This window comes from Penicillium malachiteum (genome assembly GCF_028827825.1).
Source record: "Penicillium malachiteum strain IBT 17515 chromosome Unknown utg000005l:1.0-9002435.0:326005.0-9005861.0, whole genome shotgun sequence".
NCBI lineage: Eukaryota > Fungi > Ascomycota > Eurotiomycetes > Eurotiales > Aspergillaceae > Penicillium > Penicillium malachiteum.
Window position 1 is genome coordinate 6092337 of NW_026643099.1, and position 27660 is coordinate 6119996.

Genomic DNA, 27660 nt, shown 5'->3' on the forward strand with positions numbered 1-27660 from the left:
GAGATCAGTATACTTCTCTTCTTTTTCCTCTGCAGTTGGAGCATGACCAGCCCAGACAGTCACTTGAGGAGTATCCACCTTGTCCCAGTGCAAAGCCTTGAGTTTCTTCTTAGGACGGATAAATGGCATGTGAGTGGTAGCTGGACCAGCATCGCCAGCCATGTATTTGGGTCGCCAGCCAGAACCCATGGCAGCGCTGGGCGGAGGAGGTGGTGGCGGTGCAAAGCCACCAGCACCTGGCGGCGGCGGCGGCGGTGGAGCACCACTCCTGGCTCCTCCCGGGGGAGGCGGAGGGGGGAGGTCCACCAACCTTGGCTCCTCCTGGGGGAGGCGGAGGGGGAGGAATCCCAGATTTGGAGCCACCAGGTGGTGGGGGTGGTGGGGGAATCCCCCTTTGCACCGCCTGGAGGAGGTGGAGGAGGCGGTACCAAAGCTTTGTTGCCTCCTGGGGGTGGGGGTGGAGGAAAAGGAACCCCAGATGTAGCGCCAACAGAGGGAGGAGGAGGGGGAGGAGGCAGTGGAAGACCAGCAACTCCTGCCTTCGCACCACCTGGCGGAGGTGGAGGCGGAGGCGGTACCATAAGCTTTGGCTGGTTCTCGGCTTTGGGAGCTTCCGTCGGAGTGATATCGCCAGTAGCATCTGGAGCAATGGCTTCGGCAGACTCGCCAGCGGTACCGGTTGACTCTGAACCATCGTCGTACTTGGGCACCTTCAGAGCCAATTCGCCCAATAAGCCAGTTGCTTGAGCAGGGTTCATACGAGGACGCTGGAAATCCATCATACTACGAGGCTGGTAGTGCGCAGCCCCCTCTTCGCCCTCCTCCACTATAGTTGGCACGGTATTACCGTTGAGATCCATTTCAGGAACATGGCTTCGCTTGCGATAAGCAGAGCCCAGAGAGCTAGAGTCCAGGGTGCGGCGAGTCTGCTCGGCAAATTCTTCGCTAGCATCTCCTGTATCGTCCATCTGCTCACGAAGCTCGCGCAGACGATCGGACGGGCCATGCTGACCCCAAACCTTCCCTTCCAGCTTGAATTGGGTTTTGGTTCTCTCCAGCTGGCGCTCAAGTCGTTCCATGAGACGTTCCCGGTCCATGATGCCAGGCATCTGCGCTATCTGTGATGGATCAGCTTCACCAGCCTGAGCAATCTTGCGAGCATTCGAAGCAGCAATATCCTGAGCATCCCGAAGCATGAGATATAGTTCTCGGGTCTCAAGTTCATTTCGCTGCAACTCCTGAGCACGCAATCGCTGAACCTCTCCGACTTCAGCCTTCATGGATTCATTTTGGCGTGTTTGGAGCTCAATAATGCCGGCTTGCTCTTCAATCTGCTTCTGCAGCTTCTTGACCAATCCATCAGCACCAAGCTCAACTTGAGCTTTCATCTCATCGCGCTCAGCAATGGCCGCCTCGGCGATTTGGCGAGCCTCGAGGGACTCATCATACACTCGTCTTGCTTCAGCATCTGTATGGAGTCGGTCCAAAAGGCTTTGTACGGTGAAATTCAAACCTTGTCGTAGATCAAGGTCCGGAAGCCTCCGATCCATGGCAACATAGCTCATCATAGCATCTACAAGCTGGAACATGCGCAATCCCTCCTCGCCAGAGTTCTCGCGGATTAACAGCATATGCTGCATCGCAGACAAGAAGTAGTCATGGGTTCGAGTACCATTGATCTTGGTTGCGATTGCATCTGCAATTTGGAGAGGATCACTCATGTCCTTAACTTCGCCTTCAACGCTATCCTTCGTGCTACTGCCCTCCCGCTGCAGTAAGTCCTCATAGTCGATAGCCTCATTCTCCCGGAAACGCTCAATCTGCTTGTCAATTGCCTCATATTGGAACCCTTCCATCTTCGTCAGAAGACGTTTAACACCACATGAGATGAATTGGGCTCGAATATGGCATCTCAACTGCAGATCGGTCTCGGCGCCATCTACCAGCATGTTGATGAGCATCATGGTGGACACAGCATACTCCATCAGAAGATTCTCCATGCCAATTCCACCACTGCGGTATTCTTCGCTAGCACCAACCAAGCTGCCCATCTTGCCACGGCCATCGATAGTGACTTCCACGATTCGCATCCAGGCATCGAAACGACCTGTTTCGTTGTGATCATGTTTAACCTTATCCATGGCCTGGAGGACCTTTTGATGACCCTCTCCATCGGCCCAGTGGGATAGGAAAGTAAGAACTTCGCTGACAAGCTTTCGAGTATTGAGGCGGGGAGATGATAAGGAGCTGACAAGCGCAACAAGAACACCCTGGTGTTCGAGAGCATCGTCTGCACCATATTTGTTGTTCATGAGACCCTTCAAACATTTGGCGATATCATATTCCTTGTCGAGATCCTTGTCGCCAGTGGGGGGAGCGGGGACAGGGCCAGATGCTTTCCGTCGATTAATCTTTTGTAGCACATTTGTCAAGGCGACTTGACCTTGGGCTTCAACAAAAGCTTTAACCCAGCTGTCCAGTCGTTAGTATAGAAAATGAAAAGGGAGGGGTAGATTTAATCCTACCTGATCGGCTGTGTTCGCAAACTGACGCTCAAACTTGCGAGTTGTTTGGAAGTAATTGTATCATCCATCACCTTCTTCACATACCACTCCGGACTCCCTTCTTCATCTGCGCGCTCCAACAGACCCGATAATCCATCATGACCGTGAGTTTGACGAGCATTCTGCCGCCTCTTCTGCTCTCCTTGTAATTCCGTCAGTCGATCTTGGTGCACCAATGTCCACTTTTTCGAAGCTGGATACGACATCATCTGTCGCTTGGCCTGCTCGGGGAGATTTTGCCAACCACGCTTATGCATCAACTCCAGAAACAGTTGGTCCACAACGCGGTCATCTCTTGGTCGAGTAAGATATTGATCAGCTGGGCGGGGTACGGCTGCGGGAACAGGTTGCGAGGCTTGCCAGGCGGATTGCGCATTTGATAAACGACCAGCGCTTCCGCTAGGTACCATCATACTGCGGTCGTTCGAATATGATGAAGTCGTAGGTGTACGGCCGGAGCTATCAGAGGCAGAGAAATAGTTGGATCCGCGAGTATTCGACGAATGGGATGAGTATAAGCTGGCTTGGTCGAGAGAAGTGCGAGAATTGGAGGAAGAATCAATAGAGGAGTTATGGCTCAGTCCGGCGTTGGCAGCAGAACTACTTCCTGGACGTCCCCACTGCTGGTATCTGGCACCACGGTCGCCGGACGAACTACTCGTCATGGTCATATTCGTAGCATGCGGGGGTGGACGAGGACCGGAGGGATGCGCCGAAGAGCCGTTGGGTGCGGAGGTCGAGGCCCATACAGGATATTGATGGTAGTCGCCGCCGGCCTTGCCAATATTGTTGGGGGAGGGTTCATGGCGTGATTCGGGTCGAGACATGGTATCAACGGGAATGGATATTCTGGTATCAGAAGAGAGACTTTCGAACGGGAGAGAAGTGATGACACCAGCCGTGGGCGCAATACTGCCGGGGTCAAGATCATGCGTCAAGTCGAAGGACTGGACCGAAGAGCGTTTCGAATGGCGGGATGAACGCGAACCCGCGGCGCTTCCTGGCGGGGCCAGACTGTCGTAGGAACCCGCGTATCCATCATGGCGATCATCCGTTGGCTTGTCTTTGTACAGTTTCCTCCCAAAAAAGGACTTTCCAGCCGAGGTTTGCCTGGACTTGTCGGCATTCGCGGGCATGTTTGTGAAAGTGTGAAGTGGCAGAGCGCAGCATCAAGGGCGCCCCTCCAACACTGTTTAGAGATTCGCTTTGTTGCCTTGATCAGATCGAAGATCGTTGGTTTTTATGAGGGCGGATCGCCTAGGATCTAGTACAAAGCGAGAACATGTACTGCGACGACCGGTGGTTTCTGTACTTTTTTTTTTCTAAGACCCTCTCTTCCGTGTTTGTTAGTATATCCCGTATGTCTTGATTGTTATGACGATCCGCAGCGGGATAGGGGATATTGTTTTGCTTGACACCTAAATATCACAGCTTGGAGAGGGTTTAGGATCTCTCACCATATGAATCAAAGGGGGAGAGGGGAAAGCCGAAGAGATATGCAGCGAGTCCAGGGTCGATCAAAGCACGGGCTTTACTATCGCTTCAATTTAGGGGAGTATTATTCTTAGTTAGGGGCATGTCACACGCGCTTAGTCATCGCCTTACTGGTCTGGAGCACGTGATATCAGGTGATGCTAGAATACGGAGTATACGAAGTACATCTTTGATCTCTTTGAGTAAATGATATTTTAAATTATTCATCTCTTTCTATTAGATTTCTATTAATCCCATCTTTATTCTCTCAATGGTCTCGAAAATGGTGGTTGAATTAAAGAATCCTTTGTATCGTGGGGTTTCTGCATTAGGATGATCTACTCGGCCCCTTTATACAAAACCACCCAACATCTCCGCTCTTATCCCCGGAGCACACGAACTGCCTAATATATATAATTCATCACAACCTCGGGAGTTGAAAAGCCCCCAAATTTTAAAGCTCCTAGGAGCGCGAACTACCACAATGGGATCCTCCTCTCATATTGCGAAGGTTAGTTACCCCCGGCACATTGCCATTTCTTCCATCTATGGTGGGATGGCAGTGTCGTCGTCAGCTCCATTCCCAGATTCAGGCCACCACAGACCACAAATCAATAACTGACCATACCCCTTTTATATAGACGATCTTCATACCCGCATCTATTGCATTATCGATTTATCTCCTATTCTCTTTCCTGATCATCCCATTCTTCCGCCGGTATCATCAACGCTACTCTCAATACCTCCCGCTACATACCATCTCCGCGCACACGCGCTCGCTTCGAGATCGCATTGCTGATACCGTGATGCGTCTGTGTCTTCCATCCTCATGGCGACGAGATGAACACATCGATGATCACGCAAATATCGACATTGACGATGATGAGGGAGAGCTCATGCTTGGGATGAATATGAGTGCGGCGCGACGGGAGGCCTTGGACAGGAGGCGGAGCAATGCTGCGGATGCTCAAAGTCGACTGAGCCGGGATTTGGAGGAAGGATTCATGGATGATAGTGATGAGGAGGATGAAGGCCACGGCGGTGCGAGGAATCGACATTAGCTGTTGAGTTCGGAAATCAGACCCGTCGGTTTCGGGCGTACAGTCATGGGTGGCGTTCTCTTTCGTTTAGTTGAGCGGTTCGGGCATTTGACACTCAATAGAGATGCGATCTCGGAATTATTGTACTTCTCCTGTTCCCTGATTGAACATGCTACCTAGATGGTCTAGTTTGTAGATGAGGTACTGGACGTTGACTGAAAAGGGATGGAAAGCATTCCTAGGCGGTACAACAAGCCATGTCTTCCATACTGTAAGGAATAAGTCTAGACTCCCACTATCGACATTTCATAACCCTGAAAATATTTAGCTTGTCAAGGGTTCCACTCGGCCTCCATACCTGTCTGTTCTAATTGTCAATCTGGCGAGATCGACACTTCAATTGTTACGGCGCCCCACCCGATGGTGATCAATGGGGTCATGAAGGATACAAATCAAGGTTTATGAAGTTCAGGGGGATAAAAATAGTTAAAAAGATATCATTTCATTGGTATCGTAAATATACGGTTTCAGCATGCTTCGACTGCTGAATGCTAAAGAAATATAAACAATTGAAAAGAAAAGAAACAATTCATGTCAAATCAGCGACTTCCTTTTGTTCCCATGCAAGCTCAAATGAGACTTTTACTTGCGCTGACCGTAGGCCTTGGTAGCGTAGTCACCCTTGTGGACAATCAGGTCCTCGGGGCGGTAGTCCTCACGACCGGAGAAGTAGCTGTCCAGAATGGCCTTGGTACCGTTGGCGTAACGGATCTGGGCATCGATGGAGGTACCGGACATGTGGGGAACCATGGCGTTACCACCACCCCAGGGGTGCTCGGCGGTGCGCAGAGGGTGGTCCTTGGGGGCAGGCTGGGGGAACCAGACATCACCACCGTAACCACGGAGGTGACCAGACTTGAGGGCCTCAGCGACATCCTCCTTAACAACGATAGCACCACGGGCGGTGTTAACGAGCCAAGCACCAGGCTTCATCTTGGAGATCAACTCCTTGTTGAAAAGACCGCGGGTCTTCTCGTGCAGGGGGCAGTTAATGGTGACAACATCACACTGAGCGAGCATCTCCTCGAGGTCCTCGACGCGACGGCAGCCAATCTCCTTCTCGGCCTCAGGGCTCAGAGGCTGGTAGTCGTAGTAGAGAAGCTCCTTGCAGTCAAAGGGCTTGAGACGACGGAGCACACGCTCACCAATACGGCCAACAGCGACGGTACCGACAACCTTGCCCTCCAGATCGAACTCGTTCTTGGCGACGGCAGCGACGTCCCACTCGCCGTTGCGGACCTGATCGTGAGCAGGGACAAAGTTGCGAACCAGAAGCAGAATGGTCATGACGACGTGCTCAGCAACGGAGACGACGTTGGAGCCAGTGACCTCGGCGACAGTGATACCACCGTTGGTCTTGTTGGCGGCGTTAAGGTCAACATGGTCGGAACCAATACCAGCAGTGACAGCGAGCTTAAGGTTCTTGGCCTTGGCCAGACGCTCGGCAGTAAGGTAACCGGGGTGGAAGCTGTGACATTGTTAGTGAAACGGTCTGAAAAGTGTAGACTTAATGTAAGGGGTTACGAACGGGGTAGTGATGATGACCTCAGCGTCAACCAGCTCCTTGTCAAAAGTGGAGTCCTCGCCCTCCTTGTCGGAGGTGGTCACGAGAGTGTGACCAGCGTCCTCGAGCCACTTGCGGATACCGAGCTCATTCTCGGTGGTACCCAGCAGACGAGGCTGCTGCTTGGAGTGCTCACCACCCTGGTATCAATTAGTATTGCATTCTTGACTGGTTGTATAGAATGTGGAAAATGCACTTACGTCGTACAGAACAAGAAGAACCTTACCCTGGAGAGAGGCAGATGCGGTTAGCGTACGTGAATTGATAAAAGCACCAGCCGGTCTAGCAAAGGTATTGGTGGCAAGGTTTGGCTTAAAAGCCGCCGAGAGAAATTGAGAGGTAGGCCGTCGCAATTGACGGGAAAGGGAACGAATAAATACCATTGTGAAATATGAGAGTAATGAAGATTTGAGAGGGGAATTGAAGTTTGGTTCTGTAAAAAAAGAAATCAGCGAATGCCTTTTTTTATATATCTATTGCGGTGATTAAATCGATGAAGTCGGAAGGGTTGGAGAAACCACCGGGCGGCTAATGAGAGGAGCGGGCGAGTGGGGGCATGCAGGCCTGCTCTTGACACTTGGACCGTGATGATACAGTTCCAAAAGGGGGAAATCCGAGTATCCGATCCACTTACTTGATGTTAAATGCTAAGTATAGCTTTTGAAGGGAAAGGTGGGATGAGAAGCTTGGAAGTGATGAAGATAATAGAGAAGAAGAGCTATTTACTTGGGCTCGGTCCTGTATTATATAGACTCAGACTCCTCCCCCTCTCCAATGGGGCCCCTCTTTCCCATACATTGCACAACTCATCAGAGAAAAAGTGGGAAGTCAACGGAAACCCAAAACCTGCCCTCGCTGCAAGCGGGACCGCGCACGGGAGAGTGGCCGGTCGGATGGGGAATGCAGCCACTCATGAAGTGGAAACCTCTCCGCACGAGGGACACAAGGAGAGGGGGAGGAGACTCTGTGGTTCGTATGGCATTGTGTAAACTTTTTGATCCTCGTATGCAACAGTAGTTCGTGCATTAGTGTGATACTCTTTCGGAGTACTTACTGGGTAGTACATGCCTTATTTTTGGATATCATCAATTATCCATCGCCGTTGATCTATGCTTTAGGTGAGGAGCGTGCGGGGAACCCGGTTTACTTGCGGGATGAGAGGAGAAAGCCTTAGAATAGATTAGGAGTTCATCAAAACACATCTCATTTTTTCATAATTCTACAAGTTCAATTTTCTTCATTAGGAGATACATCTTGACAGCCTCAAGAGCTTATGCTCCCAAGGTACTGCACATATGTGCTATCTTCGAGACCTTCGAGACCAATAGTGATGGATGCACTGACTATATGGAGGCGGACACTAACCTATAATAGGTTAGCTCTCCGCACTCATGAGGGGGGACGATTACATAATGAGGGGGAAGCTCTCCCGTTAAAGAATCAGACCATAATAAGACGCAAAGTCCGATTCACTAGCAAAGGGGACCTTGGGCTCACTGGAGTACAGTTGCGTGGAGCATAAACTGCCATTGGGTCCAAATCTCCCAAACATCAGTCCCAAACAAACCAGGTTCCAAGCCGAAAGACTGCCGGTTCCCGAATCATGTCCGTGGGATTGCCGAATTTCGGCCCTTCCATTTCTCCAATTGACACAGACCCGCTCCTCAACAGTACGATCCCCTGCTCCCGTGAGGAGTGTCTTGTTGGAGATTTTTACCCTCACGGGTCCACCATTGCTAGCAATCGGAGGCTGTGTTTCGGGATGCATATCCGGATTGAGAGAATTTGGAGTTGCTCAATGAAGATCCTCCATCTCGTCCCAAAAGGAATCGGTCGCCAGGAATGCCACCGTTGGTCTCGCACCTGAAACAATTGAACCTGGTCGGCTTCATAGAAGCCAAATCTTCGTTGCGACAGAAGATGAAGCATCGATCGATAATTCAACACAAAGCGCCTGGGGGTCTTGGAAATCCCCAGCGTCTTCATGTTTGGGACTTCATCTGTTATCGCAGAGATCAGGCAAACTGCAAGCTGAAGTATTGCCAAACTGACTTCAAGTTGATTTTGAGACACCATAAATACGAACTTCGGGAGAAAGGCAATTCCGTCTGATCGAGATCATTTTACAGCATGCGAAACCCCTTATGCTGGACCTTCAGCTTCATCAATGAAACTCTATGCGAAGTCTGCTAATCTGTGATATTTATCTAGTATGTGCAGCTTCCCCGCAGCCATCATAGCCCTGACCGTCGAATCATGAACCTGCGCAAACTTGAAATATGCAATTGTGAACGGAGAAGACTTTGTCTTTAATGAAACTTCTTGAGATCAAAACTGCATCAAAATGACTTCAGGTTTATGTTCAACATTCTTGACCTGACACCTGATACTCAAGTTATTAAGTTATTTCGGACCTTGAACTCCCTATGCTTTTGATTCCCGATATCGCCAAGCCCCACCAAATAGCCCTCCCTGACACGTTCCCACCGCAATATTGGCATTGTGGGTATTTTCCAGGTTATTTAGTCAGTGGTTTTGCCATTGCTTGGCTGGCTACTACAGCTTGAAAATATTTACAAGCGACAACATTTGAATCTTGAGAATCCATTCTATATCCAGAGGCATTATGCAGAGCGACATGCTCCTGGAATCTTTTCTGTGGCTCGGGGTTGAGCATTATGCTTCACATTTTCAGATATCCAACTTGAAATCTCCTTTGAGTTTTGCTACAACCAACATACCTACTTGTGTAGGCTTATAATTCCTACTTCCAATGAAATGGGTGTTAATAGTAATCCCGATATAGAACCTCCACAACATTCAAATCACGTGGAGATTGTTCATCTGCTTATCTCCGCCTCCGCTCGGAGATAACCGTTTTGGGAATTCTTAATCGCGTCTTTTCAATTAACCATTGTTTTCCTTCCTCGATTCTCCTTCATCCAAGCTTCACATGCTCAATCTGCTCTTTGGTGATAGAAACTGTCTTCATGACAATGCAACCTTATCAAAGAGTGCTTGCGCAGTCCTTCGCGCGTAACTGCAATGTGCGCTCCCTGAACCGGAATGTGAACCATCCCCGGCTATTATCGAGCACTTCACCCCGCGCAAATAGGCGTCGAGTGCTTTTAGACATTCCACCTCCATTTCCGGTCACAAAAACCTGCCCTACATCATGCGATTGTCCAACACCTGCGATGCCAGAAGGCCTGCCGATCGATCATGAACAAGCATTGAATGGGACAATGGCTGCATATGCGCAGCAGCTTGTAGTCTGCACTGGACAACGAGACTGGACGAGCCGCATTGAGAATGACGGAGAGAACCAGGGCTGGGGCAACCTTGTTCGAGGTCTCAAGAGTCTGCTTGGTCGCGGTGGCCCATACCTGGATGTATGTGACCAATTCCCATGTTATTATCTCGATTCTTGCTGACCAGGTACTTCCATATAGCCCTTCAATAACATTCTTGTTACAGCTTCATCTCTTGATCCCACCTCAAAAGACTCCCAAGCAGCCTCCGGTTTCTTGTTTCCAAGCTTCAAGTACATCCCGACCATCCCAATTCAAGCTCTCTCATCACCGGAGCCGACAAACTTGACCACCTTTGTTCGCGCTTTCCTCCTACCCGAAAAACTCCACGACATGCACTCCTCTCTGCCGGAGTCCAAACAAACAGAAATGACCCAACTTCCAAGTCTCGCGTCACATTTCCCCGACACCATCGACATCAAACATTCACCCATCATCCTGATCTGTGGACATGGTGGTCGTGACATGCGCTGTGGAGTAATGGCGCCGGCACTTGAAACAAAATTTCAAAGTGTTCTAGAAGCGCATGGATTCTCATTAACAGGCACCGATTGTACAACAATTGACGACCCCAAGCATGCCCATATTGGGCTGATCAGTCATGTTGGTGGTCACAAGTACGCAGGGAACATTATTGTGTACATCCCACCAGAGATGAAGATGGGTTCCGAGGAGCATCCCCTGGCCGGTAAGGGAATATGGTATGGCCGCGTTGAGCCAATGCATGTGCAGGGCATTGTGGAGGAGACCATCCTTGGGGGCAATGTAGTCACGGATCATTTCCGGGGTGGAATTGATCGCAATGGGGATATCTTGCGCATGTAGAAGATGCGGCAAGATAACATGTAAAATATTGTAATATAGTATGTGTATATAGATGATTATACGAAACCATAGATTTAAAACAAGAAAATTTATTGTGATCTGTTTTCTCCAGCTATGATCCAATGTGTTGATCGACTTCTATGTAATTTGCGCTAGTCCCGATCGGGTCTAAAGCTGTGCGGGCTCCGGGGAAGTTTTGAAGATGCGAGACCTCCGACATTATCTTTAATCAAGTGGCGGTGCAACGCCTGGTTTTAACTAATAAATGAATATCGCATTATGAGATAGATATTCATAATTATGCAAACTCTTTCCCGTGTTCGATTGGGCGCTCTAGCGCCTATGGCGCGGAGGTGCGTTCGCCCTGGTCTCCAGCCATTCGCTATCCCCTCGACTCTCATGACTCGCCTTGCCTCGACCTCCAACTCCCGAAAGCTTGACCTCCCAGCCTTAGATAAGAAATGGCAGGCAAAATGGAAATCAGACGCAAAGTCAGCACAGTGCGCTACTCAAGAAACCACCGAATCGAAACCGAAGTCCTATATCCTTTCCATGTTCCCATACCCCTCAGGGACATTGCACATGGGCCATCTCCGAGTATATACGATCTCAGATGTTCTGTCACGATTCTACAAGATGCGCGGACATGATGTTCTCCATCCTATGGGGTGGGATGCCTTTGGGCTACCAGCGGAAAACGCAGCGATTGAACGAGGTGTGGACCCGGCGACATGGACGGAGCAGAATATGGCAAAGATGAAGGCTCAATTAACGAGTATATCTGCCTCTTTTGATTGGGATAGAGTATGTTTGAGGCGGAATCCAATTGACATGCCCGCATAATTATAGCTGTACACTAACTCGAATTGCTTTTTAGGAACTTGCGACCTGTTCACCCGAGTTCTACGAACACACACAACGGATATTCTTAATGCTATATGAAAAGGGATTGGCATATCAGGCAGAAGCTTTGGTCAACTATGACCCCGTCGATAAGACTGTGCTCGCCAATGAGCAGGTTGATGCCAATGGCTTCTCCTGGCGGTCTGGAGCGAAGGTCGAGAAATTGAATCTCAAGCAATGGTTCTTCCGAATCACGGACTTTAAGGAAATGCTTCTGAAAGACCTCGACTCGCTCACTGGAGGCTGGCCGGATCGCGTGCTATCTATGCAGCGGAATTGGCTTGGAAAGTCTAATGGCGCAAAAATTAGATTTCCAGTTGCTGTTGATGGCACCGGTGTACACGTTGACGTGTTTACTACACGACCTGATACTCTGTATGGCGTTGAATATGTGGCTCTATCGCTTGATCACCCGATTGTCCTGAATGCGGCGAGTAAAGATGCCTCACTCCGCGAGTTTCTCGACACAGCATCGTCTCTCCCGCCTGATTCTAAGGCTGGATACCGTCTCAATGGTGTTGCAGCCATTCATCCCCTACTTAAAGTTGACAAAGAGAGCCCCCTTCTTGAAAGAAGTCTTCCAGTATTTGTGGCTCCGTACGTTCTCAGTGACTATGGCGAGGGCGCAGTCATGGGCGTGCCAGGCCATGATACCAGAGACATGGCGTTCTTCAAGGAAAATGCGAACCCGGAGTCAATTCCAATTGTGATCGAGTCAAAGCCATCAAATGCGAATGATTCCCAGGTTGTTGTCAACGTTGTCCCAGCCCAAGATGCGAAGGCTTTTACCCAGGAGGGATTTCTTACTTCACAATGCGGGAAGTACCGAGGTCTGCATTCCAAGGAGGCTTCGCAGCAGATTGTCGCAGATCTCAACAAGGAGGGACAGGCCAAATTCGTCGAAAGCTGGCGACTGCGGGACTGGTTGATCAGCCGACAGCGATACTGGGGTACACCTATTCCTATCATCCACTGTACGGAATGTGGTCCCGTTCCCGTGCCAAAGGAAGATCTGCCCGTGAAGCTACCCAAGATTGAAGGTGGCTGGTTGAAGGGGAAGAAGGGAAATCCCCTCGAGTCATCTAACGAATGGCTTCACACGGATTGTCCTAGCTGTGGAGGCCCAGCGAAGCGTGACACTGATACCATGGATACATTTGTGGATTCTTCTTGGTACTTCCTCCGTTTCCTGGATGCGGCAAACAAAGAAGCTCCATTCTCCCCTGCCGTCGCGCGACCGGTAGATGTTTACATTGGAGGTGTGGAGCATGCCATCCTGCATCTGCTCTACGCTCGATTCATTTACAAGTTCCTTGCGCAGTCAGAACTATTCCCAGCTAGCTCCGACAAGGACGCTATCGCTGAGCCTTTCAAGATGCTTCTTTCCCAAGGAATGGTCCATGGCAAGACTTTCACAGAACCATCTACAGGCAGATTCTTGCTCCCAGATGAAGTGGATCTCACCAAACCTGACAAGCCCCTCATCAAGGGCACTCAGATCATCCCCAATATATCATTCGAGAAAATGTCAAAGAGTAAGCACAACGGAGCCGATCCTACGGTCTGTACATCCAAGTGCGGTGCAGATGCAGCCCGCGCACATATCCTCTTCTCAGCTCCTGTGAGCGAAGTCCTCGAGTGGGACGAGACCAAGATTGTCGGAGTTGAGCGATGGTTCGGTCGACTCTGGAAGCTCGTCATTGACGCACAGCAAACCATGACCGAGGCATCTTTCAGTATCCCGGCAGCTGAGCTGACAAGCTCTACTGGACACGCGATGTCTCTGCCTTCATCACTGCAGGACCTGAGTGACTCCGACGCGGACGCAGTTCTAGCGACACATAACACCATTTCCTCCGTCACTACCTGCATCGAGAGTAACCCCTACGGCTTGAACACCGTCATCTCTGATTTAACAAAGTTGACAAACGCTCTATCCTCATCGCCTCCTTCCTCCCCTCTCGCTCTATACCTGTCTATCTCTTCTCTCCTCCGCCTCCTCGCACCAATCGCACCCGCATTAGCCTCTGAATCTTGGGAGGTTCTACACGAGTCGGTTCTGAAGAACTCCGACGCTTCAGCTTCACTGTCCCCTATTTTCTCCTGTCCATGGCCCACTACTCTTTTGACTCCTGAACAAGCCGAAGCTCTTTCAACACGTGGTGGTCAAACAGTAGCTGTTCAAATTAACGGAAAACTACGATGTGCTGTGACCATCCCTCGTTATGCTAATCCCGACGCTTCGTCCGCAAATGGCAAGTCTGCAGCTCCTAGTAAGGAAGAGCAAGATTGGATTATCAACGAAGTGCTTAAGACCACTGAAGGGAACTCGTGGCTGCGTGAAAAGAATGATTGGGAGAAGAAACGACGAGTGATTGTTATCAAAGGAGGCAAACTCGTCAACGTTGTGTTCTGATCTAGGCATGACTCTAATTTGATCTTCTCCGTTCAACTCTGTATTTTAGTCTACATAGAATTGTACATTATTGACTTATCCACTCATATTAAAATTCCTATTTCAAAGATATTACTATATGGTCTTGACATAGTAAAGGGATCATCAAAAACTTGACTGAATAAGCCTAAGAGTATCACCGCCTGCACAGGGCTCAACTTGAATTTAGTATATTCAAATGATTTCATAACTTGCCAGGCTGAATATCATGGTTAGAGGTACACACTGGCATATATGGTAGGATAATAGTCACGACTCACGGCAAGAGCGCCTAGAAATCCAGGCCCAGGTCTGCTCTTGCCTAAAAAGGATAACATCATCTCTGTTATAGAGATAAATCAGGGGAATTGATAGTCACAAGAATCCTTACGTGGCCTAGGTAGGCATCGCACTTCGGTGTGAGAAACCATCTAAGTCACGGTCGACTCATCCATCCACATTGCACTTGGTGGATCCATTGGGTAACTAGGATTCTCTTTTTTGCACTTTTTATTTGATGTCAATTTCTTTTTACTTTGTCGGTAGATATTCCAATCTATTCTCATCACTCTCATCATTCTCATCTCTTTTCTATATTTTTATCTATTTGATTTGATTTGTTATAAAATCTTCAAAATTTGAAGCTTCTCTCACATCACGATGACGAAAGAATCTACAAGTCCTGGGTTCAATCCTAGTCCTTGTCGTTCCTTTTTTTCTTTTTCTCACTGAGACTCTCTCTTATCTCGATACCTTGTATATGAACCTTGGAACCACTTATGTCAAATTTCTATGAGTCTGGGCTAGTTCAAGTTCAAGGTTATACACCTGGGCATATTTGAAAAGGAAACAAAAGTCTTCCAATCTACCCTGATTATGTCTTAAGAATTATACAGACTACTAATATTGCATCAGGACAAACGATAAAAGACTTAATAACAAATTGAACCTAGCACTAATACTGGCACTGACTGGAAAGCAAAAGGCTCAATCCTGCAAAAACCCAGAGGGTTATAAAGATACACGATTATAAGGACCTTAGAGACATCTGGGGTGTTGACAAGTAAAACTAATCCTCTCCCATCATAACACGTCTCTGTCTCTTATTCTCCTCAAGCAAAAAAAGTTGAAACTGATAATCATCATCCGCCGGACTAGTACCCGGGCGCCGAAGATGAGAGAAGTCCGTGATATAACCACGTTCACATACCAAATTGAGTCGTCGAATCTCTTCCTCATTCGTTCTATTCTTCCGAAGTTCAGCGCAGATATATGTCCTCTGGTTGTCGAGTAGGGTGAAGAAGTTGTGGATTGCAGGATCGTCCCAGCCTTGGTCTTGCAGCTTGTTGTAGACCTCTCTTTGACGACCCGATATATTGGAAAGATACTCTGCGACTTCCTCGGTGGTAGGGTGTGTAGGCTTCGCACGATCGGTTGCTTCGCGGCCTTCGGAGTCAAGGAACTCTTGAGAGATGAATTTGAGGTTTTTGCCGCTATCGTCCAGGACCCAGATTCCTTCCTCACTTTCTTGACTTTTGGTGTCCGCCATGATGATTTCGAAGATTTGAATGAAGCTGGAGAATCAGTCTGCGTGGTTTGGAAGGGAAGTGTATGTCAATAAAGTATTGTTACTGGTGAAATAGGCAGCAGCGGTGAGGTTGCACGAGAGAGAGAGAGAGAGAGAGTTTAGGGAAGAAATAACAACATGGCATCCATGGTTTATACCTCTTTTGTGTTACTACCTAGTGGGGCTACCTAATACCATGATTTTTGATCCACTTTTCTTAATAACCAACCTTGGACCCCTAAAAGTGTAAACTACACCTGGTCATTGTATAGAAGTTCTGTGTTTGCAACATCCTTTGTAGTTCTTCCCCTTGGACAAAACCAGTGTGTCTATTCAGAGGCGTCTAGCACTTGAGATTCACTTGAATAAACACACTAAGTTATTTCCAGTAATTGTGAATATATTCCTACTAGTAACTTGAATACTTGAGTATCCTCCAGGATCGTAAATTCAATCGAATATATACCTTTTTACTCTCAACTATGAACAAACTCCAATACGACTGATATCTGACCAGCTGCACCAGTGTCCAGTACGAGTGCACTACACATTTTTATATTAGAGACCACTTCATATTATTTCAAGTTACAATAACCTTGGAATCCATACTTACAGAGTGCTGGCGTGCGCATCGCCCCCACTGGAGATTTCCGTGCTCATCACAGAAGTTGCAACGCTGGGTAGATCCCGCTGAGCAATACTATAAAGAACCAAATTGTCAATACAAGTACCTAAAGATTAAATAAAGCCCTTAAATACACAGGTATATACCAAGGTCTTTAATTTGTCTGATTGAACAGTCCACTTACACCTTGATAGATTCTCTCTTGTGATTCCTTGTCGAATTCAACCTGAGACTTGGGGATATCAAGGATCTCAAGGGCTGCAGGATCCTCCTGGCCTATGCGTTTGAGGGCTCTTCCACATTTTGCTTTCAAATCTTAGCCATCAGTCAAATCAAGGTCCCCATCAGTTTCTTACCTTGTGGCCCCAGCTCATCTTGAGGAAGAGCCACCACCACAAGCGCCTGAAAGGTGAGGAGGTAAAGAGTGGTTGGAAGGAACCTCATGATGATGTTGAATTCAAATGTTTATTGAAATGACTTATCAATTTCAATATCACTGGCTAGGGCTCTGATTCTGGCCCTTGCGAGCCTTTTATGTTTCAAGGTTCTTAGTATATCGTAGTATATCGTAGTATATCGTAAAGTCCACGGGTAGGGACACGCCAAGTGACAACTTGACGTCATGTCCAATGTTTCAATCTTGGCAGTTGGTAGTCTCAGGCTGAGATTACTATGTACTTTTCACCTCAGTTCTGGGCATGTGGTACAAGGTGTCATCTAATGCTTAGATGTACTTGATGGATGTCACTCTACACAGTCGCTTCGATTGAAGCAATCATAGCTCGAACATCTTTGCGGAAGGCTAGCTATCCCTTGCTTAATTCTCTAGAGATCTTCATTGGCAATATGGCGATGCTTAATCAACTAACCAGGTACATACCCTCAGGGCTGTCAAATATCTCACTGTATCACCGCACGTCAATATCCCAACCTTGGAAGGTCGCACCCTCAATTATGTCGCATGGTGAAACCCCGGACGGAGGGTCACGACAATAAAGCTAGACTGGCGTCTACTTAAGGCAAAGGCCAAGACTACCACTTGAACAGTAGTTACAGTCAACTTGAAGAGTAATAGAATTGGGGTGATTGATATTGCATTCGAGAGAAGAATTGAGCTCATATGGCTTCAAGTTCCCGATAATATGGCCAGCCGGCAAAAATATTTTTTGAAAAAAAAAAAAAGAGCCTGATAATAATCTCTACCAGTAGTAGTATCACCTCAAGCTGGCAGTGGCATCCGATAACATTTGAAAGTGATACTACTAGTATCCGATCCATGATATACATCCATCACTGCCAGTGGCATCATGATTGGCGTCCGACTCGGACCATTTTATTCATCCAATACTCCTCAAGTGCTAGTACGCGTGTGAGATTTTACTCTTAAGTAGCTCTGGGACTTTGACAATTCAAATGTTATCAATTATCAAGATATCCACAGGAATGTGAACATCAATTCTAATGCTAAATGTTCTGCGCTTGGCTACCATTATACAATAGCAACGTGCACATGTGACATCAACGAAGCAGGTCATTTTGAGCTTCGCGATCAATTATCAACAAAAAAGGGACCCGCCTGCCTCCACGACCCAAAAACAGAATCCATGGCTAGATACAAATTCAAAGAGAGAATGCATTTATGACCTCCTTAATGCAAATCAACTAGAGAAACTGGAGCCCCTTGATGCCGCAGGACTGGAGACATAGGGAGAGAACGAGATCAAGGCATGATAAGACTCCGTCAGAGGCCACAGAAGCTGTGCAAAGGCCACCGCTCCAGTGACGAGCAGCAGATAATACGCAATTGTCCAGGCGATGCTCAACTGACCATTGCCAGCAGAAGCACGGAAATCGCTTTTGCCACGAGTGATAGGCGGACTAATAGGCTGACCGGCTTCAACACGGCCCCAGAAACGGGGCAGACCAGACCAGTTACAGAAGCTGTGGATCAGGATAACAGCCAGCAAGGAGCCGGTGCGCAGGTAGACAAAGGTGGCGTACCAGCCAAAAATGGTTGTGTAGCCAAATTGAACGATCGAGCGCAGTAATGCAGCCCATGCGGGGGTGTCTGGGTGGGTAAGTCTGAACTCGTAGAAATGATGAACATGGGCAATGCCAAAGTACAGCGGCGAGATGAACACAATGTGACCCGGGGAAAACTGTGCAAGGAGATGAAGAGGGATGAGTCCAGAACGGAACATGATTTCCTCAGTGATAGGTCCCTGGTACATATTAGTGTATGGAATCTACATATCAAAGTCGTTCCTGTCCCGATATCGGAAAGGGCAATAGAAAAACAAAAGGGATGTTAAGCTTACAGCAATATAGTTTCTCCAGCCAATCCAGCCTCGTAGACTTTCGGAGTATTTACTAGGTTGGAACCAAGATCGCCATTCACCCTCGACGATTCCACGCTCATAAAGTGGTCCAATGAACAAAACAGCTGTCAGGAGCAGACTTCGGGCAACATCAGCCACACTGATAGGCCACCAGCCCATTAAGGTGACAGCGGCGGCAACAGAGGAGTTCCCTTGGTTGACAATCAACCAAAGAACGAGTAGCGAAGCCAGCATGCAAGAGCCCGAGACGATGCGGATGCGCGCACGAATCACGGACGGGGCATCACGGCTGAGGCTGGGCGTGGGTCGCGTTGTAGGCGACAGATAGAGTGGCACCACATAAAGTAAAGTAAGGACGACCTGAGGGTACAGAGTTAGGAAAATCTACATGATATGTGGTATAGAATGCATTTACCGAGAGTAGGCGGACTGTGTTTACCGACAGGGTCGGCTCATCTGGATGATATTAGCTGACCTGTCCAAACCTTGTCAAAAACCTAGAACTCACCCTGATGTTTAGTGTAGAGGCTCTTGATAGCAGCCACAACACTTACGGGAGCCATTTCGATGAAATGGGAAGCCAGCGAGGTAAGAGATATCAAAGGGAAGCAGAAATCAAGAGATTGCGTGGCCTTCCATATTTTCAAGGCAACTGCTCTTTGTTGACATATGACAAGACATGACAGTACCTGTGTGGTGAATAATAGGTAAAAGTGGGGATAGGGGCCAGAATATGGTAATGAATGGTAATATTACAGACCATCAAATACTGGGACAGGAACAGGTGACCTCTTACTACAGTTGATATCAACTGCCTAGAACAATATATACTACTCCTCACACTTCAATATTTTTTTTTCACCAGGACTACGGAGCAGGGAGACCAATAATTATAAATGCAAGATTTCAAATCCTGATCCCTGTCAATCCCGTTAGCACATGGACCAAGCATTCACACGAGGTCCCCTGAATTGTGAGGCATCATATGCACAATACCTGCAGCTTCCCCCTAGCAGCACATCCTCATTTCCTTGAGTCAATGTGAGGAGATCGTGGTCGTAGAAAAAATCCTCCGAATTCAACATTAACAAGTGGGATATTGCCATCACAACCACCATCAAGGAGGAAATATTATCATGGTTGTCATGGTGCTAATTAAATCTGCGAGGATAACCCCTAATGTTTCAATCTTGAAATGGGTCAGCCCACACGATGTCGTGGAGGCTACTAAGAATAGTGACAACTCATCGACTCCACCAGGGCTGGACTGGACTGAATCCAGATGTCGTATTCGGCCTGGGGCTACGGAATCCCCGCTGGGAGGGACTGGCCCGTATTGTCCCTTTTTCACAACATATGTGTAGTCCCATGGCTTCTATGATGCAGGATGGAGTATTTTGCATGAGGAACACCGGAATAATCGGAACTGCAAGAACTGCAAGAACTGCAGAATTGCAGAATTGCATAGAGCATTCAATTCCCAATCGGCTATACGGAGTCTAGAAGGGGTAGATCGATCAAACCGTATAGAGTCTAGTCTTGGTCTGTGCGTGCATAAAAGTAGGCAAAGTGATAGGCACAGAGTGACTCCCATATTGGAAGTGGGCGCTTCACCGCTGGGCAACCAAATTCTTCTCCCCCTTGATCTTCCTGAATGTCTCATCTTCGTCTGTTGTGGTGTTTTTTCGGTCCTTGTGTACCTGTCGTTCTTTTCAAACTTGTTTAATGACACTGTTCATGCTCTCAACGCTCTTTTAATGTACTGAAACGATTTTTCCCCTCACGACTAGCGGGTTATCCATTCTTTTGACATCTGTGCTATTACGCCAATTACGCTCATTGATTCTTGTTCATCAAGACCAACACTCTTTACGTGCTGACACATTAGAAAAAGGGTCATTTGAATCTCGCAAAAGTCCAACAAGTCCAACATTCCTTATCGCCAGTTACCCGTTCTAGGAAATTCATCAACAATCTGGGGTTTCCACGTCATCTGCCTTTCACACCTTCGATCGGAATCCTCATTTGATCTTCTGTAACCGCCGCCAATCTTTTTCGAATGATGCTTAGATTTTGAAATTTTGAAATTTTGTTTGAGTCTTTATTTCGATATGTCTTCGCACAGGCCGTCTACGTCACCTGCTACTCGGAGACGAAGAGCGCTTGAAGAGCGCAGCTCCGCCCATACCAATGAGAGATCTCCGACGCGTTCGCTGAGGAGAGTCCGCACCCAAGAGGATGTAGATGATATTTACACCGCGACGCCATTTCCAACAAAGCCAGAACAGATCTTGCTCCCTATTCCTGGTAAAGGACAACAGCAGTACATCTCAGACACTGGGTTCAGTTACTCCAACCCAGGTCCTTCCACTTCAACCTGGTCCTCACCTACATTCACTCACGCGACAGGCAGTAGTCCCCGACAACACTCAATCGGTGAATGGGATGCCTCAACTGTGGATGCAGGCAATTCACCGCCAGCCATGTGGGATGAAGACCCAACTTCTAGCAAGTCATCACTACCAGAGATCATTGCCAAGCCAGAGGATATCCTGTCAGATGAATCAGAGGCTGAGTTCTCAGATGATGATCTGATTGTTTTGCCGACCGCCACACCAACGATCAAGGCTGTTGTGTCGGAACCACCCACGTCACCCAAGTCGCAGCACGCTGATGATGAATCAGCGATGGGATATTCCAGCCCCAATATTGAACAGATTGGTGCGCCATCTAGCCCTAACTTTGTTACTCTGGATAATTCCAGTGCTAGCTTCTTACCACGCGGTCGCACAATCAATCTGGACACTGATCCCCGTTCAAACTCATTGTCCTCGTACCAGTCTGGGGGTACGGTGGTCAGGCACCCTGGTGCGGCACCATGGTTCTTTACTGCCTCCTCAGAGCAATTGAATGGGTCGCGCTCGCCATCCTTTCGCTCGAGTCCACCTGTTCAATCCATAGCGTCTTTCCGTACTTCATCCCGTCAAGCTTCGGCAAGCCGATCCCGATCGGCAACTTCGTCCTCGCGCAGTCTCCGCTCCGTATCCGACATGGTGTCTGATATCCAGGCTGCGATTGACAGTGGTGTGCCTATTCAGTACCCTCGCATTCGTGCTCCATCATCTAGCTCTCGTGCTGAGACCTTTGTTTCTTCTGATCGAGACTTTACCCCCGGTCCGGCTTCAGGCCGTTGGAACCCGCACTTATCCCGAGTCTCATCTGTGTGGTCTGGGGAGGAGTATCCCGATCCAACCACATCTGAAGAAGAGGTTTCCAGCGAAGGCTCTGAGGCTGTTAATTATTCGTCGGTCGGTCTCGACCCAGAGAACAGCAAGTCGACAGTCTGGCTCGTCGGCGATACGGAGGCAGACGAGCACTTGGATAGTTTGACCAACCTGCCAAGCCGCAATGGGTTCACCTATAGTCTCTCCTCGAGCTCCAAGCGTAGCAACAGCCAGCGCAGCAACAGTATGCGCAGTCTCAAGCGCCCTGGCACTGGCACCAGCGGTATTCTGCAGATTCTTCCAACATGGGCCAAGATCTACTACCGCGCAGACACCCTTGGTTTCCATCCAACCTTGTCTATGATGGAGCCCATTCGCCAGCCCAGTACTCGCCCGGGAACCAGTAACTCTAGTGTCTTCAATCTGATGCCTCATCCGCTCAATGTCCCTCGACCTCGTTCTCCAGACCCGCCTCGCGCGCCCGAACGTGTTCAGTTTGCCCAGCGACGTATTGACAGCGATCCTCGAGACCCGCGTGCTCACTGGGTTCCGTCTCCAGAGCCAGACGATTCCGAATTGGTCGGACCTGGTCGTTCCCGACTCCGACACAGTTGGTCACCACATCTGTACAGAGACCGCTGCACGATTCCGCGCTCTGGTAGCGGATGGACGTCTCCTTCTTTCGATTCGACGACCGAGCCCGTCTTTGGTCGCAGAAACATCCAGGTCTACTCGTTCTGTTTGGGATTTATCTTCCCTCTCGCCTGGATTATTGCATCGTTTCTCCCTCTGCCATACAAGCCCAAGGAGGATGAAATGATTGAGTCGGACGACGAGGTCGAGATGGCTCTTGAGACCCAGCTGCTCACTCTTCAACAACGTCGTTACAACAATGCTCGCTGGTGGCGAAATCTCAATCGCTGGATGATCTCGCTGGGTGTAGTGATCATTGTTATTATTGTGAGTCCACTCCAGTCTTATCATAGTCGTATCATCTAACAGGTTCTAGATCACTCTCGCTGCTATCGGAACAACCAGTGGTTTCTAATCCCAGATTAGATGCTACTTCAACCTGTTCTCTCTCGAGCTACCATTCATTCAACCGCACACGCTCTCACGACTAGTCCTCTGGCCGACGATATTTCGTTAAAATTTTACCCAACTCATTCTTATTTCCCCCTCATATTCATTCTGGTGTTACATCCCTTCCCCATGACGGGGCCTGATCATTTCCTTTGAAGCTATGACTCCCCCAGCCCGGTTTCTTTCCTTGATATCCTGTGATTTGCCCTCTGTTTCACCCACTTTTGAAGCAATGGTTTTGTTTATTCTATTCTTCGCTGAACATTTACCTTTATCTGACGACATGATACGACTGTATGCTACATAATATTCCCCTTCGGTGCTGTGACTATCTTTACCCTGTCTTCATATAGCATTTTTATGTAGCGAGAGCTGCCCACTTCAATCATTATTGTTATTTTATGCTTTACATTACTCCTTCATTGCTCTTATTCTTTAAATAGACTCATGGTACGCTAGCGTGAAACCCATTTCATGCATACTACTAATTTCTCCATAATTTCTCATTTTCATATATGTAATGAGTGCTGCATCTATAATGCGATTTTTTTGAAAGATCGTAGTATTATCGCATGCATCCCTTCCGGGGTTATGACTTCAAATGTTCAAGTTTGAAGTAAGCCTGGTGATGACAATATTTCCAGGTCCAACCTTGGAAACGACCTTGGAACTTAACATTGAATTACAACTTGAAGTTTCGTAGCGTCATGATCACATGTGCAGCTAAGTTAATGATCGGGCTTCCAAAATAGGCCTAGTATCTTATGAAGTATAGCATCTTCCAAGGTTCCATTCAAGCTCCTTTCCCTCAAGTTTTCCTTCTTCTCTTCCTCTTCCTCTTTCGCTCACTCCCGAGATCCAAGAAAGACATCGTGAATCATGACAGTTACAGCAACTATGCCTGAACAAGTGCACATCTTTTCGGAGTTCGAGGATCCGGAGCGGATCCAGTACATCAACGAGATCGCTGCCAGACAGCCTGGGATCTTTAAAACCGTCAGACGTGCGAGCCTCTTTCCACTATGGTTCGCAGAGAAGGAGCTTCTTCGCAAAATTGCCACCGATGCCGATAACAGCCATCTCCAGCGGTTGACCACACGCCAGCTGCAGACCCCCTTACTGGGCTTGGGATATGATCCAGTCGCGGCAAGTAAGTGCTCAAAAGCTATCTAATAGTTTGGCCATTCAAGTTCCTCTAATATTCTTTCTACATAATTGGAAAGGGGAAAATCGCAGCATATTCCGGGGAAATCAAGTGGGACCCAGCTCTAGTGGACAATGTTTTGAAACGTGATCAGCGACAGTGTGTCTTGACCAAGTACAGGCAATTTGGTATCGAAGCAGCCCACATTGTGCCCTCCAAACTACACCGATATACGCAAGGTTTTCTTTGGCTCGTGTTATCGGAATACTGGCCCTTGAAGTCAAAAGCTTGGTCAGAGGCAATTCTACGAAAGGGATGGGGGGACAACTGCTTCAATACTGAGCGACTCACTAACATGCTCACGCTTAATCAAATGATCCATTGGCATTGGGAGAATTGCCATTGCGCATTTTATCCTATTCGGGTCGCCGATGACAAGAAGAGTATGGATCTTTCATTTCACTGGCTACCCTCTGCAAAGGGGATGAAAGCGAGTGATTGGGTTCATCTTGACCGAAACCCTTTTGGAGATACAAGACCTCTTGAGGCTTGGGGAACAAATGTCGCGGCATTCAACGTAGAGACAAGGCAATTAATATCCTCTGGGGATATCTTTACAATCACCACACCAGACCCAGAAAAGCTCCCATTGCCATCAATAGAGCTGCTTGAAATGATGTGGCATTTGAAACGTATCGCTTCGATGCGAGGACAGGATGATGAAGAGGAAGAAAAGAATGAAGAGGATGAAGATGATGATGAAGAGGACGAAGAGGACGAAACAGATGAATAGGAGTCAAACAATTTCTTTTTGGTGGAGCCAACATCTGCTTGAATCTTTCTACTATCTACTCCTGGATAGTCTACCCGTAAATAACATCAATTTCAGTAGCTCATTGACCTGACTCGCTTTAGTTTCTATGATGGCATTGAACTTGCAAGATCATCCGTCTCTACCACATGCCATGCAAATAAACTGGCATCTCAATGACCACTTGGGCCCTTCTTCTAGTCCCATAACTAGGTCAAGGTTAAATTGCCAGTTTACTTAAGGATTTGGATCTTGAATATGGTTTCATGTCAAATTACGAGCAGACCATTGATTCAATCATAATCCATAGCGATATTATCCGTCTAGAAATGGATGTTCCCTCATCTGATGCCCTGACGCTGAGATGGGTCTATGAGGGGAAAATATCAGTCCCTATGTTTACCATTCCCGCCTGAACACTCACTCATATCCTTAGGCTCGTCACGCCTTGTAGGTGATCCACGTCGGCTCTGTGCCAGTGGTGCCTTAGCTACACTCCAGTTTGTAAATAATGATGTACGACAGATGATATGAACAGCCATGTAAACAAAATGTGTAATATTCTAAATTAAGGAAACTTTTCTACCCCGAAAGACGTGAATAACTTCAAGGGAATTCATCTGGTAAGACAATATCATGGAAGAAACATAAGAATCGGGCCTCCATCTCTAGTTAAATCATGTATCCACCTTCCAATAATCTAACACCACTCAAACAAGAATCAATCAGTAGACAGTCTACAGCTTACGTCCAATCTTCTGCTCAACAGCAATCTTCAACTCCTCTCCAGTAGGCATGGTAACCACACTACCACGGCGACGTCGGGACTCAATCTCCGACTTGATCTCCTGAACAGCCTCGTCGAAGTCACGCTCGGGATCGTTGGGAAGACCGAGTGTCGGGGACGAACGGTCTCCTGGCTAACGGTGCGCATGACATGAGGACGGTTGCGGCGCTTCAGATTGGTGACCAGGTAGCCCTTGACGGGGGGGGGGAGGAGAACAAAACGAGAGAGCCGATGGTGCCGATGATACCGTAGAAGTAAACGCGAGACCAGACGGCCATAGACTCGCTGAAGCTTAGTAGGATGAACGGCATAACGGTGAAGCCGAGGGTTAGTTGAGTAGCGGCCCAACTAGCGATATTGTAGTAACGCTTGTAGGGCGTAGGCTTAGAACCGTCTGGAGTCAGGAAGAATGGACGGACGTAACGACGGAAATCTAAAGGATAATTAGTTAACAGATATTAGTTGTAACAGTGGGATTCCAAACATACTCTTTGCGACAGTCTGAATAAATGAGCCTAGGACAAATGTCATGTAGTAACCTGGGTAGAAGCCATGCCAGAGAGCACTGGTGGCAAAAGTAGCCATACTAGCACGGAAACCAGGCTTCTTGCCCTTAGGAGTGACGCGCAGGTAGACATAGTTGCGCAGCCAGTGGTTAGTGTTCTTGTTCCAGCTTCCAAGGTAGGCGTGCGAGTTCTGGGCAGTCTCCAGTCCCCAGGGGTCCACGTTCTCCAGGCGGTTCCAGAATACCTTGCCGGACTTGGGATCAAACCCGTTGTAACCCATACCAGACAAAATGCAGGCACCTTCAGTCAGAGACCAGACGCCATAGTACTTCAGGCGCGCGGTGAATCCGAGAAGGTAAACTGTGATCATGCGGCGTAGGAAACCGTACTTGAGGAATTCGTCCGATAGAACAAATTCCGTAGTGAAGATCCCACCAAGGAACACGAATCCACCAATCCACAACAGTCCGACCAAGGCCTTCTTGAACGCCGGGGTGCCGCTACGGGGAATCTTACGCTTCTTGCGAGTCAGCGGCACCTTAGCAGGGTCAGTGCCTGGGGGAACGTCGAAAAGGGTGGTATCGAGCCAACGGCGGTAGTCCACATAGTCGAAGGCGGGACCGGCGAACAACGATGGGAAGAACAAGACGTAGCCCGTGTAGTTGAGGACACTGGGAAATTGGGTAATGGCCGCATACTTCTGTGCGTCGGAGAGCTGTTCTTGTGGCAGACGACCATCATGAATGTTCCAGCAGAAGGCGCAAAGCTTCATAACGAGGACCATCTGAGCTCCTGTAATGTCGACCACTTGCCCATCATCGGCGATCTGGCGGTAGATGTGGCTGATCGACATGTGCGACATGAGGAAGATGAAACCGATCCATGGCATCAGGGAGCCATCAATGTAGTACGCAATGGCATAGGTTCCCACCGCGCTGTACATCAATGTGCGCAGACCATCCCAAAGACCAAAAAGACCAATAATATAGAAGAGCGAAACACCAATGATGAAGGCATTCTTCTTCCAAGGTTGAGCATCGGGGATACGCTTGAGTAACGCGGCCAGTGGGTAGGAGAGTAGGAAGGAGCCGATCAACTTGACTGAAATTTAGGTTAGAAGCTAGCTCTTCATTTTGTCAAAGAAAGATATCACGTACGCTCATCCACTGACGCGCCTGTGAGTTGCGCAGGGATCTCGAACACTGTGGGGAGAAAATTAGCGTAAGATCTGTAGGATCTGGGGTGTAGCTCTATAGCTTTGTATTTAGAGGAAAACACCCACAGCTATCGATATAGGGTAACATGGTGTCGACCCGATAATCAAAAGACAAGCCCTTATTCTTTTCTTGCTTTAAAAGAAAGAGCTCATGGGTGCTCGAGGGAGAAAAGGAGGGAGAGTT

The 27660-nt window shown here is 48.2% G+C and overlaps 12 protein-coding genes across 12 annotated transcripts; 5 read left to right on the forward strand and 7 right to left on the reverse strand.

Annotated features, from left to right (window-relative positions):
• Positions 1-59: 59 nt before the first annotated feature.
• N7483_012259 (Cytokinesis protein sepA) lies at positions 60-2312 on the reverse strand (the record flags this gene model as incomplete). The annotated part of the gene is made up of 1 exon (XM_057095686.1): positions 60-2312. The coding sequence occupies one exon, from the start codon at positions 2310-2312 to the stop codon at positions 60-62; it is 2253 nt and encodes a 750-aa protein (XP_056941657.1).
• A 209-nt stretch (positions 2313-2521) lies between these two features.
• Positions 2522-3700, reverse strand: N7483_012260 (uncharacterized protein; the record flags this gene model as incomplete). Its single annotated transcript, XM_057095687.1, has 1 exon — positions 2522-3700. The coding sequence occupies one exon, from the start codon at positions 3698-3700 to the stop codon at positions 2522-2524; it is 1179 nt and encodes a 392-aa protein (XP_056941658.1).
• An 821-nt stretch (positions 3701-4521) lies between these two features.
• N7483_012261 (uncharacterized protein) lies at positions 4522-5098 on the forward strand (the record flags this gene model as incomplete). The annotated part of the gene is made up of 2 exons (XM_057095688.1): positions 4522-4548; positions 4679-5098. 2 exons carry the CDS (start codon positions 4522-4524, stop codon positions 5096-5098), a joined length of 447 nt encoding a protein of 148 aa, XP_056941659.1.
• Positions 5099-5719: 621 nt separating this feature from the next.
• fdh (formate dehydrogenase (NAD+) FDH1) lies at positions 5720-7084 on the reverse strand (the record flags this gene model as incomplete). The annotated part of the gene is made up of 3 exons (XM_057095689.1): positions 5720-6605; positions 6666-6841; positions 6902-7084. The coding sequence occupies 3 exons, from the start codon at positions 7082-7084 to the stop codon at positions 5720-5722; spliced, it is 1245 nt and encodes a 414-aa protein (XP_056941660.1).
• Positions 7085-9898: 2814 nt separating this feature from the next.
• On the forward strand, positions 9899-10837 carry N7483_012263 (sucrase/ferredoxin-like domain-containing protein; the record flags this gene model as incomplete). Its single annotated transcript, XM_057095690.1, has 2 exons — positions 9899-10093; positions 10154-10837. The coding sequence occupies 2 exons, from the start codon at positions 9899-9901 to the stop codon at positions 10835-10837; spliced, it is 879 nt and encodes a 292-aa protein (XP_056941661.1).
• A 300-nt stretch (positions 10838-11137) lies between these two features.
• On the forward strand, positions 11138-14156 carry N7483_012264 (leucine--tRNA ligase NAM2; the record flags this gene model as incomplete). Its single annotated transcript, XM_057095691.1, has 2 exons — positions 11138-11641; positions 11715-14156. 2 exons carry the CDS (start codon positions 11138-11140, stop codon positions 14154-14156), a joined length of 2946 nt encoding a protein of 981 aa, XP_056941662.1.
• Positions 14157-15243: 1087 nt separating this feature from the next.
• On the reverse strand, positions 15244-15723 carry N7483_012265 (uncharacterized protein; the record flags this gene model as incomplete). Its single annotated transcript, XM_057095692.1, has 1 exon — positions 15244-15723. One exon carries the CDS (start codon positions 15721-15723, stop codon positions 15244-15246), a length of 480 nt encoding a protein of 159 aa, XP_056941663.1.
• A 627-nt stretch (positions 15724-16350) lies between these two features.
• Positions 16351-16810, reverse strand: N7483_012266 (uncharacterized protein; the record flags this gene model as incomplete). Its single annotated transcript, XM_057095693.1, has 3 exons — positions 16351-16431; positions 16551-16642; positions 16723-16810. The coding sequence occupies 3 exons, from the start codon at positions 16808-16810 to the stop codon at positions 16351-16353; spliced, it is 261 nt and encodes an 86-aa protein (XP_056941664.1).
• Positions 16811-18024: 1214 nt separating this feature from the next.
• On the reverse strand, positions 18025-19268 carry N7483_012267 (CAAX prenyl protease RCE1; the record flags this gene model as incomplete). The annotated part of the gene is made up of 4 exons (XM_057095694.1): positions 18025-18588; positions 18685-19065; positions 19121-19161; positions 19214-19268. The coding sequence occupies 4 exons, from the start codon at positions 19266-19268 to the stop codon at positions 18025-18027; spliced, it is 1041 nt and encodes a 346-aa protein (XP_056941665.1).
• Positions 19269-20816: 1548 nt separating this feature from the next.
• N7483_012268 (putative serine-rich protein) lies at positions 20817-22977 on the forward strand (the record flags this gene model as incomplete). The annotated part of the gene is made up of 2 exons (XM_057095695.1): positions 20817-22889; positions 22939-22977. 2 exons carry the CDS (start codon positions 20817-20819, stop codon positions 22975-22977), a joined length of 2112 nt encoding a protein of 703 aa, XP_056941666.1.
• A 932-nt stretch (positions 22978-23909) lies between these two features.
• Positions 23910-24949, forward strand: N7483_012269 (HNH endonuclease signature motif containing protein; the record flags this gene model as incomplete). Its single annotated transcript, XM_057095696.1, has 2 exons — positions 23910-24162; positions 24249-24949. 2 exons carry the CDS (start codon positions 23910-23912, stop codon positions 24947-24949), a joined length of 954 nt encoding a protein of 317 aa, XP_056941667.1.
• Positions 24950-25704: 755 nt separating this feature from the next.
• On the reverse strand, positions 25705-27564 carry N7483_012270 (lysophospholipid acyltransferase; the record flags this gene model as incomplete). Its single annotated transcript, XM_057095697.1, has 5 exons — positions 25705-25887; positions 25976-26187; positions 26243-27361; positions 27418-27462; positions 27543-27564. The coding sequence occupies 5 exons, from the start codon at positions 27562-27564 to the stop codon at positions 25705-25707; spliced, it is 1581 nt and encodes a 526-aa protein (XP_056941668.1).
• Between the last annotated feature and the right edge of the window lie 96 nt (positions 27565-27660).